The sequence below is a fragment of the Trichoplusia ni genome, unplaced genomic scaffold (genome assembly GCF_003590095.1).
Source record: "Trichoplusia ni isolate ovarian cell line Hi5 unplaced genomic scaffold, tn1 tig00004083, whole genome shotgun sequence".
NCBI lineage: Eukaryota > Metazoa > Arthropoda > Insecta > Lepidoptera > Noctuidae > Trichoplusia > Trichoplusia ni.
Window position 1 is genome coordinate 1 of NW_020800507.1, and position 12106 is coordinate 12106.

General features: G+C 36.4%; 1 protein-coding gene across 1 annotated transcript; it reads right to left on the reverse strand.

The window, feature by feature from the left end:
- Window positions 1–3: 3 nt before the first annotated feature.
- Window positions 4–9858, reverse strand: LOC113508193 (ecdysone 20-monooxygenase-like; the record flags this gene model as incomplete). Its single annotated transcript, XM_026891149.1, is given in 6 exon segments — window positions 4–115; window positions 1601–1796; window positions 3409–3599; window positions 5401–5498; window positions 8054–8154; window positions 9645–9858. Coding segments are annotated over 6 exon segments (912 nt in total), but the record flags the coding sequence as incomplete, so codon positions are not given.
- Window positions 9859–12106: the final 2248 nt, after the last annotated feature.

Consider the following 12106-nt stretch of genomic DNA (forward strand, 5'->3'; position numbering starts at 1 on the left):
CCTGTTGTCGAGCGCGGGGTTCTCCAGGATCCTCAGAAAAATCTCTCTCATGCCGTCATCATTGGCAGAACCTTGTTTCTTGATCTTCGCCTCTTCCATAAGCTCCGATACTATCCTGCCAACAATTATGGTATTATTATTTTTGAATGCATGTCTAATGTGTTTTGATTGGTTGCCCTATGTCCAGAGGCATACTTCCCTATAGGCTGCGTTAGCTCGAGAGGCAAAATAGGCCATAATTTTTCGCAGACGTAGGTAAAAACTTGTTGAATCCGCCTGTGCTAACGTGAAATTTAATTGCCGTTGTGGCGTACTTGCCTATCTAAAATTTTGCAATATTCTTCTTAAAAGTATTGTATTATACTAATTGCCTACTAACTGAGCTAGTTGGACGTAATAGTCGTCCCGGAACATTAAACAGGTGAAATACGAGTGTTTTTACGTAAATATATATATTTTTGTTGGTGGTTAAGGAATTCAGTTTTGCAAACTGTTAAGTCAGGATTTCACTGTTCCATTTAGGGCAGATAATTCAGACGAATGGAGGAGGAAAAGCTTTTTTCATGTACATTTTACGGTTATTTATGTTGCTAATGTTATACACGTTACCTAGATCACAAAAAAACGACTTTTCGACATGGAGAAAAAGGTTGTACAGATTGCAATCTATACTCAGGTACGCGGACCTTATAAAAATCTACTTCCACCCATATTAAATTTCAGACCACGAATATACACTCTTTACTGAAATAGAACAAACAGATTTTATAATTATAGGTTTTAAAAATAGCACAATCTTAACCAATTTAAAATAATGATATCGCGTTATAATTCTCGGAGCTGCGGGTTTTTGTTGTCATTTATTACTCATATGTGTATCACACCGCCAGACAGTGATCTCGTGCGACCACCGCGAATGCTTCCTGACCTTGGACCATGCACATACCTACTAGTCAGAACAATCGGTCAAGGCCAATGCTCTTGTAGACTAATGTCTTTTTTTTAATCGGCCAAATCATCAGCCATATTTTGGGTTATGATGCCATAAGAGATGAAGATAGAGCCAACAGTGCGCAAAATATTCTTCGCAGTAAATTTAAATGGGGGTCTACCAGCACGCCCTAAAGTAACATTATGACAGCTGTAGGAGTGAGACAGAGTAATACACATAGAGCGGCGTCTCTTTTCCACAACTACTTTAAGAGGGCCCTCAGATTAGGAATACAAATATTCTTACAAAGACGACATAGATATGTTTCTTAAGGTTAATACATTCATACATGTCGTAAGATAACGATACTACGCACCTGACCCTTGTAAAAGAGATCACCAGTAATATCAGAGACTCCTTGAGAAACACTTGCATGATCTAAGGAACTTTAATACCTACTCAATTTGAACTTGAACTGCATACCTACCTAGGGTATAATTTCTGTAAATAACCATTTATATCATCTCACATTGAGGGTTAAAGCGTATTATTGTCTTATAACAAACACTGTCAGCTGTGATATATGACCGATAAATCAATCAGCCATTAACGGAACTAATTAATGCAAAGGCAAGTGATTCATTTATTTTAAACTGCGAACTAACTCACGTATGAATAGTCTCCTCGCTCTTGACGAATGTTCTGTAGAGTGTTGTGGGTGCGAACTTCCACAGCGGTGCTCCGTAGTAAGAGTCCCTCTGGGCCCTGAAGTGAGCCTTGACGGCGGCCGCCAGGGTCGCCGCTCTCCCCGACATCCACCGCTCCAAAAAGCCAAGCCTTGAGCCCAACATAAGGCCACATACCGCTGAAAACATTCATTAACAATCATAAAACCAGTACCCCTTATAGACGAAGCTACATACTCGAAGTAATTGGTCCTGGGTGCGAGCTGCCGCAATCAGACACGCTCATTTCCAACTATGACTGTAATCGCGTATTCGTATCCAGAGGTAAACCCAATTACATACTGTACAGTCGCTGGCAAAATTATGCTCTACCTGTAGATATTTCTTCTCGTATGACTTACATTTCTCAAACAAAATATTTTTATAGATGCTGTTACAACCTATATTATTTAGAAAACTCTACGATTATAATTATCTACCTATAAACCACTAACTTGAAACAATTTACAATATGAATTCTCTATTCTTATAAATATGTCCTAGACACTGACAGACTGTCTCGACTCTCGACTATGCAGGTCAGCAGCCAATAAATAAACGTTCTCACGACATAAAATTCTAGATAAATAACCTTCATTTTAAATGACATAAGAATAAAGGGTCTAATTGAGGTTAACACAACTCTATTGTATTCAATAATTAATATAATTGTGAAGATTTAGTATTGCATAAACTAAACCTCGATACTGTGGAGTAACTTCCAGAAAGCAGCTAGGATAGTCCCACTTAAAATTATGATGCTGAAAAGAGCGCCTCTCGCAAAGTTGATAATTAGCTCGATCTAACTTAGCCAGTTGGCCAGCACCAAGATGTAATTAATTCATTAAGTTATTACATTCGACCAAAAATACACCAGTAAGTTACCTAATGTAATTATTTTTAAGCTACAGACGCTAACAGTAACAAAAACTAGACGCGTGTCAAGAAAAACATAAGCTGAAAGAACATTTAAGTGAGATAAACGACATAACTTCCGCTCATTAGCTGATAACATTGTGCTGAACCACTCAGCACAGAATGCGAGTATGTAATCTGTGGCGCAGTGTACAATTTCATAATGCATTTCTGATGTTTATTGTTGCATTCCTAGCGACGTGCGCGCAACTACGCTACCCATCTAACGTTATTTTCTACTACATTATGACCTACATTCTTATCTCGACGGACGTCATTTTCTCGTCACTATTATCTCAACTTTCTGAATCTATTTAAGACCCATATATACGCACATGAACTTACGCGACAGTTGACAATTTGAGTGATATAGGATGCAGTTGTTTGATGCAAACAAGGCTTATATTTTAATAAAATTATCAAATTTCCTGAACAATAGTAATTTCTATGTTTGTGTTCGTTATTTCAATGTTGTCCGATAAATACATGATTATGTTGTCATGAACTGGATCTGTTATAGGAATGAACTTCTGATGAATGTCACAAAGGACTTCGTTCTACTGCTTATCTTTTTGCTTCCGGTGCAAAATACCAAGAGCTTAATCCGGTACCAAACAAGCACTTTATAATACTTATATACATATATACAGCTTGTAAAAAACATTTTTACAGGCTGTAAAACATGCACACCTTTTTGGAAATTGGTTAAGTAGTTTAGTTTCCAACTACCTAACAATAAAAAGTGTCCGTTCTAAGTTCTCCGAAAGCTCTACCAGTTCTGATACGCCGCAATCCTAGGAACAGTAGGTACATAGTAAAGCAACACAAACGACTTACACTCCAATCCCATTCTATTGGTCAGTTGATCAAATCCAGTCACGGTTCCATCGCTGCGGCGACAGGAGTCCAACAAGTCTAGGAAGTCGTCACAGATATTGTTCAGCTCTGGTAAAAAGCCTTGCATGGTGTTGGGACTCGTCAACTCCGCTGTCAAATGACGACGAAGATGATGCCATTTTTCACCTTGCCTGAAAACACAAAAAAGATATTGAAGAGATACGTTAATCTCGTCAGGGGGAGCTGGTAGAGCTCTCTTGCATATTGGCCTATAGTTTTGATAAACATCGATAGTAATAAAATTATTCTGTCATAGCTGTTTCTTTGCTGCTTTACTAATACTCAAAATATATTAAAGTAGCTGTTGCCCGCGACTCCGTCTGCGTGGACTTCAGTTTACAGCGTTCGGTGGTCCCCGTTTCCATGGGAATACATCCCCTTAGTGATCTTATAGCTTTTAAACACCTTTTCAATGTTCCCTCGGGAACTATTTCAAAAATCGGGTTAAAAGGCCTATGTTTCCATGTCAATGGCTATATGCATGCCAAATTTCATTCAAATCTGTTAAGCCGTTGTTGCGCGATTGAGTAACAAACATCCACACTTTCACATTTATAATAATAGTAAGGATTATAATTTAAACAATCGAAAAAAACAGAATGAACCCGATATTCTACTGTTTACCCTGTAGATGCAATCTGGGTCGAACTCGGCAAAAACCTGTTCCGAGAAATAGACAAGGTTCTTCTAGCCTTGACCATGTGACTTGTACTGACTATTTAAATATAACCCAGTCACATATAGGTTCACTATACACTAAGCTATCTATATGATTTATTGCAATTGTTACACGGGCCTTGAAAGCTCCATTTGCCAAATAAACGTGATCATTTTATAAATTGTATACTCGCTATTAAGCAATAAAAGTTAGGCACGGCTGTCATTTCCTTTACATAAAACGTCCTTGTTTAAACATTTACCTTCAAATCATAAGTTCGTCAGGAACACATTTTCTAAGAACTATTAAAGACACTCCTCATAATTTTAAACGGATAATATCTTAATAGACGCTTTATTTGAAGCATGCTTTGTTTCAAGTGTAGTTGAAGATCGTATCTTGTTTTATTGAAAACGATTTGAAAAGAAACATTAAATAAGATTCTAATCAATAGTGCCTACCAATATAGCATCGGAGCATATCGTGATGGACTGCCGATAATATTTAGAAAAACCTATTTCGCTTAGACAGGAAATAGTTACATTGCATCGTCATGAAACTATAGTGCCAAAGGAACTGCGCAGTTTTATTTAAAATCTACGTGACTGGCAAGTACAAAAGTGTTGCCAAAAGATCACGAACACGGGACAGACAATGGTGTTGCTATAGTTGGGCCCGAGGTCAAACCACCCGTTGTGAATGAATGCTTACTTATGAAGATAACCTATTTAGTCGTAACTAGGTATTCATGTCAATTACTCACAAATATGAGATGATTGGCGTTATCTTAAAATTGTTTCGTCTCAAAACGTGCATAACGATAAAGATTTTCAATAAATTGTTTTACCTTGTGACTTAAGTTGCTTATTGAAATTTGACGACCACACACGTGCTCATGACTAATCGCTTAGCCTGTCGATATCCATTTTTATGTCTAGTGTCCATAATCGCTAATTGGTAGGTATTTAAAATAGACAAAAACAACTTGTTTACCGGTAGGCATAGTGTGTTGTAATCATATTTGTTAAATGGATTGGATTTCGTCTAGCTTTCAAGTAATTTAGTCGGCTAAAATTCAACCTAAAAATAATGCCCGAATTATGCAAAATATTGCTAGCGTTTTACATTTACTTCCCATTTGTTTGATATTTAAAAAACATGTTCTCCTCAATTTCGTTACGATCTCACGAACCACTGAAAACATCTGTCATCTTAATTTCATGTACCTAACTGTATTGTACTGTTTGTGTCATAGTTCAAAGATTACTACTCACTCGTTGACTAGTCCAGTGGAGGCGTATCTATCGGGTCTGCTCCTGCGGTAGGTCTGCACGATCTCGGTGGGGGGGCGGTAGGGGCGCTTAGCGGGCGCCCGCAGCTAGGGTTGCCAACTATACTGTTTTAAACAGTATTATACTGTTTTTCACTAAATTATACTTTTTACTGTTTTACAAAAAAAAAGTATACAAAAATACTGTTTTCAGCATCGAAGCAGACGCTCAAAAATTTTTTTTGTCAGACAGAGGGCGCTCACTGCGCGCTCACTGCTGCAGCTAAAAACAAATCAAATCACACTAAGTTTCTGAACGAATCTGTCACTGTCAGTGTGCCTACTGTCACTGTCAGTGACAAATATTCAAGACTGTCAGTGTCATGTCATTCGTGTATGTTACAATTACTACTACGTTAAGTTCGTTATCAATATTTAACCGTTTTTTTGTGTGGAGTGAACCCTGTAGTGATAAGCTTAGTGTACAAAAGATGGAAAGTGATAGTGACACTACTCCTACAACGCCAAGAAAGAAAGCCAAACTATCGAAGGTAAAGCAAAAATATAAGCACGAATGGGAATGCCAATATGACTGGTTAACGAGTGATCCACTGTGCGAATATAATGCTAAATGCAAAATGTGTGCTTTAACATTTACAATTTCTCACGCAGGTGTTGGGCAGGTTCGGAACTTTCGTTTGCATCTTGCTTGATTTCCACTTATCAATTTTTGCTTAAATAATAAGATATTTTAGGTAACTATTTTACTATATTTCGTTTCCGTTTTTTTAGGTTAAACAACACTTGACCAGCAAAAAACACCAAGCAAAAATGGAAATGAGAAAATCTAGTGGATTGTTACAAAAGTTTTTTCCTAAAACTTCTGCTTCTACATCAGGCTTGTCTTCTAATGAAGATACCAAGTTAGCAGCGGCTGAGTTAGCGATGACATACCATACTGTCAAGCATAATTTATCATACAATAGCCAGGACTGTAGTATCAAATTAAATAAGATTATCTATGTTGATTCCAAAACAGCCACTAACTTACGATTGGCTAGGACAAAAATGGAGGCATTAGTGACCGAAGTTCTTGGCCCACATTCCTTGCAGTCTGTTATTGATCAGTTAAATAAAGACAATGTATTTTACTGTCTGCAAACTGATGCCTCCAATAAAAAAAATATTAAATTGTTTCCTCTGGTAGTTCAATATTTTACCCCTAAAAGTGGAATACAACAAAAATTAATTGATTTTTATGAAAATCCAGATGAATCTGCCAATGGTATGTTTTCAGCAATTAAAAACTCCTTAGAGTCTTTGGAACTTCCTTTCAGTCAAATATCTGGTTTTAGCGCTGACAATACTAATGCAAATTTTGGACATAATCATTCATTATATACAAACATTTTAGAGGTTATTCCAGATTTAATAAAAGGAAATTGTCATGCCCATATTGTACACAATTCAGTGAAACATGCTATGAATTGTTTAAATTATGACATTGAGAACATTATATTAAAAATCTATAGCCATTTTTCTGTGTCAGCATGCAGAAGAGAAGAATTAAAAAGATTTGTAGCACTTGCTGAAGGAGAGTTTCATGAAATAAAACGACACATAGGAACTCGTTGGCTGTCACTTTTACCAGCGATTGATACAATTTTGCTTAATTGGATACCAATTTGTAATTACTTTGTTGATTTGGATGTTGACTGTCCAATGGTTATTCAAAATTTATTAATGTTAGATGATAATGTTAAAAATAAAGTTATTTATAGTTACCTTCTGTATGCTAGTCATATATTAAATGTTTTCAATAAAACAATTAAGAAATTAGAAGGAAATGATGTAACAATTTTAGATGTTTATAACACTATGACTGGTTTAAAGACTGAGCTAATTCAAAGAAAAAATGATAATTATTTTGGCCATGAAACAAAAAAAGTTTTAAATACCATTAGAGAGTCTTCCCAAGAAGTTTTTAATAGAACTATTAATAACTTTATACTTTTTATTGAAAAGGCTAATTTGTATTTAGAGAAATGGTTCGATTTCAGTCAGACTAATTGGCTTTCTTTAATTAGCTGTTTGTCATTGAAGTCTGCAGTGACATTTGATCATTTTGAGAAAATTATAGATAATCTAAATTTATATAGACTCAATATTGGTATGGATGATTTATATTCAGAATTAACAAATTTTAAAGTAATTTATGAGAAAATATCAGAAGACAAAAATTTTACTGAAATGAGTACTGGCCAAAAATGGAGCCATTTATTAGTTAACACTGCAGAAGAATTTAAAAACATTACAAAAATAGTCTCATATCTACTTTCTGTTCCCGCCACCTCAGCATTTACTGAAAGAGTTTTTTCAGTAATGAATGCTAAGTGGCGGGATGATAGAAACAGAGCATCCATCAAATTAATAAAAAACGAGCTCCTCATTTATTTTAACTTTGATATAAATTGTGATGAGGCATATGAAATTTTTAAAAAAGATTGTGAATTAATACGTTGTGCGAGAAGCTCAAAAAAATATGTATTTAAAGCAATAAATAAATAAAATACTGTTCGTTTTTCTAAAATACTGTTTGATAATCTTCATAGACCTGAATATACTTTTTTTCTTGTAAAAAAAGTTGGCAACCCTACCCGCAGCACAGCCTCTAGCGCCGCGCGCTCAGCGATCGACACCACAGCAGCGCCCCCAGGAGTCGTCTCCACGAATACCGGCCCGTAACGCCTGAACATGTCTGTGTGCAAATCTCTCATTGTGACCGTAAACTAGCTTTTAGCTTTACTACCGAAGGTTGGCAACAAAAGCTCAGTTTACAAAAGTTATATTAACATTTAATTGCTCAAAGTTTGTAACTTAGGTCCTTCTTCATGTAGTAGATGGACCTTAGGAAGTAGAAGACAACTCGCAGATCTGTAGTCCTCAAAGTTTTATTCAGTTATTTCGTTATCCAGTGAACGATACTTGATTGCCTTCTCGTAATAAGTGCACTAGGTACCTTTATCATTATTACATCACTAAACCTTCATTTTCATTTATCTATGTAGGACAAACATAAATTAAACTATTAATGAGTCTCTTAAAACTAGGACAACCTATTTATGCCCGTGATTTATCTTAATTTAATATGTATTATTCTCGTAACCTAATTATGGTTGTTTGGTGGTTGCTCATCAAAATAATATCTGTAACAATCTCAACTAATAGCTCTCTGTATAGTAAAATGTTTACGTATTTTTGCTTTCCTGTCGATAGATATAAAATCAAAAGCCTAAAATAAACATATTTGTCTTTAGGTAGGTAGTCCAAAGGTTTTTCTTGCGCAATCATAGGCAATAACAAATCGTCATACCTTGTTGTTCACTTACAAAATGTCATGGAAATGAACCGGATACTATTTTATGTCAGGTATTTTTAAATGTAGTTGTTTTCCTACAATAGTCACATAAAACTCCAGCTGACTAATGAAAATACTGTTGGTTTTTATTTTTGAAGCCTCTATTTAAGTTCGACGCTGCATTTGCAACTTAAAGAAAAGCGTTCCTACCCAAAGTACAAAACAGTTTACATTTTGAGCAATAAATAAAATAGAAATGCTGTTGATGTTGTGACCTACGAAGAAATCAATGATAGGTGCCATAAATGTGCAATCTGCGTCATTATCGCTCTTACTGCACTCCTTAATCAATAATCAAATTGCCAATCCTTTTAAAAAATATGACCATAAACGATAATAGCCAATCATGTTTTGAATTGTTAAAAAATTCGTCACGATGATCGCTACCTTCTGTTATTTTCCAATTTTGAATAATTTGATTAGATAAATGTGAATTTTTATCACTTTCGAACCCACGTTTTAAATTAAATATGTTTGCGGCGTTAATTTTATGATGCGAAATATTATCTTGATATCAATGGTTATGGAGTATGTATCACATTGCAAACTAGCTTGACTATCTATAGTTGTTCAGGCAGATGTTCGGTTCTTTAGTTTTGCTCACATTAGAATATTGATTAGTGGACCTTTTCATTTTCTTATCGGATTGCGGTAACCATCGATTTATGATATTAAAAAGTAAAGAATCAAAAAGTAACTCTGCTATAGTAAGCTCCATATTAGCTTATTCTAGTCAACCAACCTCAAGCAGGCTGACACGGCCTTACACCAATTTTGTGTTTGTAGAGTTTCATTATTTGTTTATAACAATGTCCTCTCTCTAATCTCACCTTCATAAGCTTCATGGAGCTTATTCATCTTATACCGGCTCCAGAAGAGCCATCTGGTGCCAAGGAAGGGCAGCGGCTGTGGGCCGGGCAGGCGCGTGCTCTGCTTGCCGTCAGCCGTGCGCGCCGCCAGCGCCGTGGCCGCCACCACCACCAGAATCACAGCCAACACCAGCGTGGGCACGCAGGACCAGTCCACGAGAGGCGGGGGCGTGCTCTGTACACAACAACATTACTATTCTTACAATATCCTCACAAACCTCAAAACTTAAAATAACATTCGAGTTTGTTGACCCAAAACAAATATTTACTCATGTCGATATATTTTAAATCTCATTGCTTATATCGGCCCCTCAAATCTCTGTTCAAGTTCAAGTTTTGTCTTTAAGAAGTTTGTTTGGTATCGCGGTCGTCGACCCAGGCGTGCGCTGGCCGGCGCGGCTGGCGCTCGCCGCGCAGCACTACGTTGACGCGTCGCTCTTGACATTGGCTTTACGTAACTGTCTCTCGTTACGTAACATTACGCGGCCGCCGCAGGCACCGGACACGCAAGGAGGCGGCCCTCCGCCTCACCACCTAACTGCACTCAGTGACAGCTTAATATGATCTCCACAGGTATCGGTATTAAGATGCGGTGATTTTCTTTGCTGCCATTTTAACGGACCTCGCATTTCGCAAGAATGCATAACAGGTATAGGAATTTAACGGGATTTCGACTTTCGCAAACCTGTTGCGAATTGTCAATGGCTTTTATAGCACTTCAAATAAGTAGTTATTAGTGTTGATTACGACAATTGGTATTCGAATACGATGTGCAATCTAATTCTCGTCAGTGTGGACACGGCTTGCTAGTATCCGAGCTGCATTCGTTCGTGCATGATTTTTAAGATTCATAAATAACTCACTAGAGCAACATTTTATAAATAACTCTTCTTTAATTATAACCTATCACTGTTAAAGTAATATTTATTGCCGTTCATGTAATATAAAGTTAACCTACGTGGGTATGGCGAACGCGTTTGTTGCAGTGTTGTATTGTCATATTTAAAACCTTATCCAGCTGATGTTTTTAAATTTAAACTTATATTTCTCATTTCGCAACCAATTGGGCCAGTTAAATTGGACAAGAATTTTAATAAAACTGAGATTAAAGCTGAATTGCTTTAACATTGAGGCTCTATCATGCAAGCTCTGTAAAATTACACGTCTTGTAATTAACTATTAACAAGGCTATTAACAAATTAAGGTATATAAATACATACCAAAACAATATCTCAGTTGTTATTCTCATTGTAAACCTCATCATAAACAATGAGTCCAGTAATGAATATAAGGTTTGACCAGTTCATGGCTAGCTCAGATAAATTAAAATATTTACTAATTTGCGCAGCGCGACGCTCATAAACGAGATATCGAAACGTCCATCGTACTCGTGCGTGAGTTTCACAAGTAAACCAAGAAACTTATCTTGAAAAAAAATGCGTTGGTATTAGGTAGGTACTACCCTCGATTAAAAGTTAATATACTCATGCAAAATCTAATGGGTACCAACGTGATAAGAAAACAAAAGAAGAAACATTCGACGGTCGACATTTAATTTCAACGCGTCAAAATTTTATTTTAAAATCTCTTCCTTCCATAAACTGGGTATTAGAGTACAAAATGCAAGTTTTAACCTAACATAGCAACAGAAGAAAGTCTAGACGATCTAGTTTTATAGTACTAAGTATGAACCCTCGTAATTGGTAATCGTTCGTAATTGGTCGTCGCGGGGAGGTTTTCATGATGGCCGGTGGGCCGTATGCCTTTAGCCACAGACACACACGCCCGATGCCTCGCTTGCCCCACATACAACAAAATACTTAGAATTCTATATCGATTCGCCAGTTTCTCGCATGGTTGCACTTGGCCCGTCTGTACTGTAACTAGCTTGACGAAGTATGTGAGCTTAGATCCAGCTTAATGCATTGGTCGACGCAGTTGTTAAAATGATGGATGATATTATGCTCATAAGTAACTGTATGTGAATCTTCGCTCAAAGAAGCTTTTATTTAGAGTTATGCACCATAAACACAATAGCATATATTACGTATAAGTAATATACATACAGTAACCACACACCACTAACATTATTTACTGAGAAATCTTTTTTTAATCCCGCTTTAGGTATGTATTATTTGAACCTTATTTATTGCATATAGTTGATAATTTCTAAAGTCAATAAATAAACAATTCAACTGACATTGCTAATAAAAGTTCATTACTACTTAATTTGAGACCTATATTCTCGCAAAGTCGAGATATATCTCGCCTCTCAAACTAATAACACAATTAAGTTTAAAGATCAAGTTGACCTAGGCGCCACTGCAGTATATTATTTAGTAATTAGATAAGCGTTGATCTAGGTTATACACATTCTTCGCTCTTTTGGTGTCAAGTGAATAAGTTCCAAAATATACTAAGGC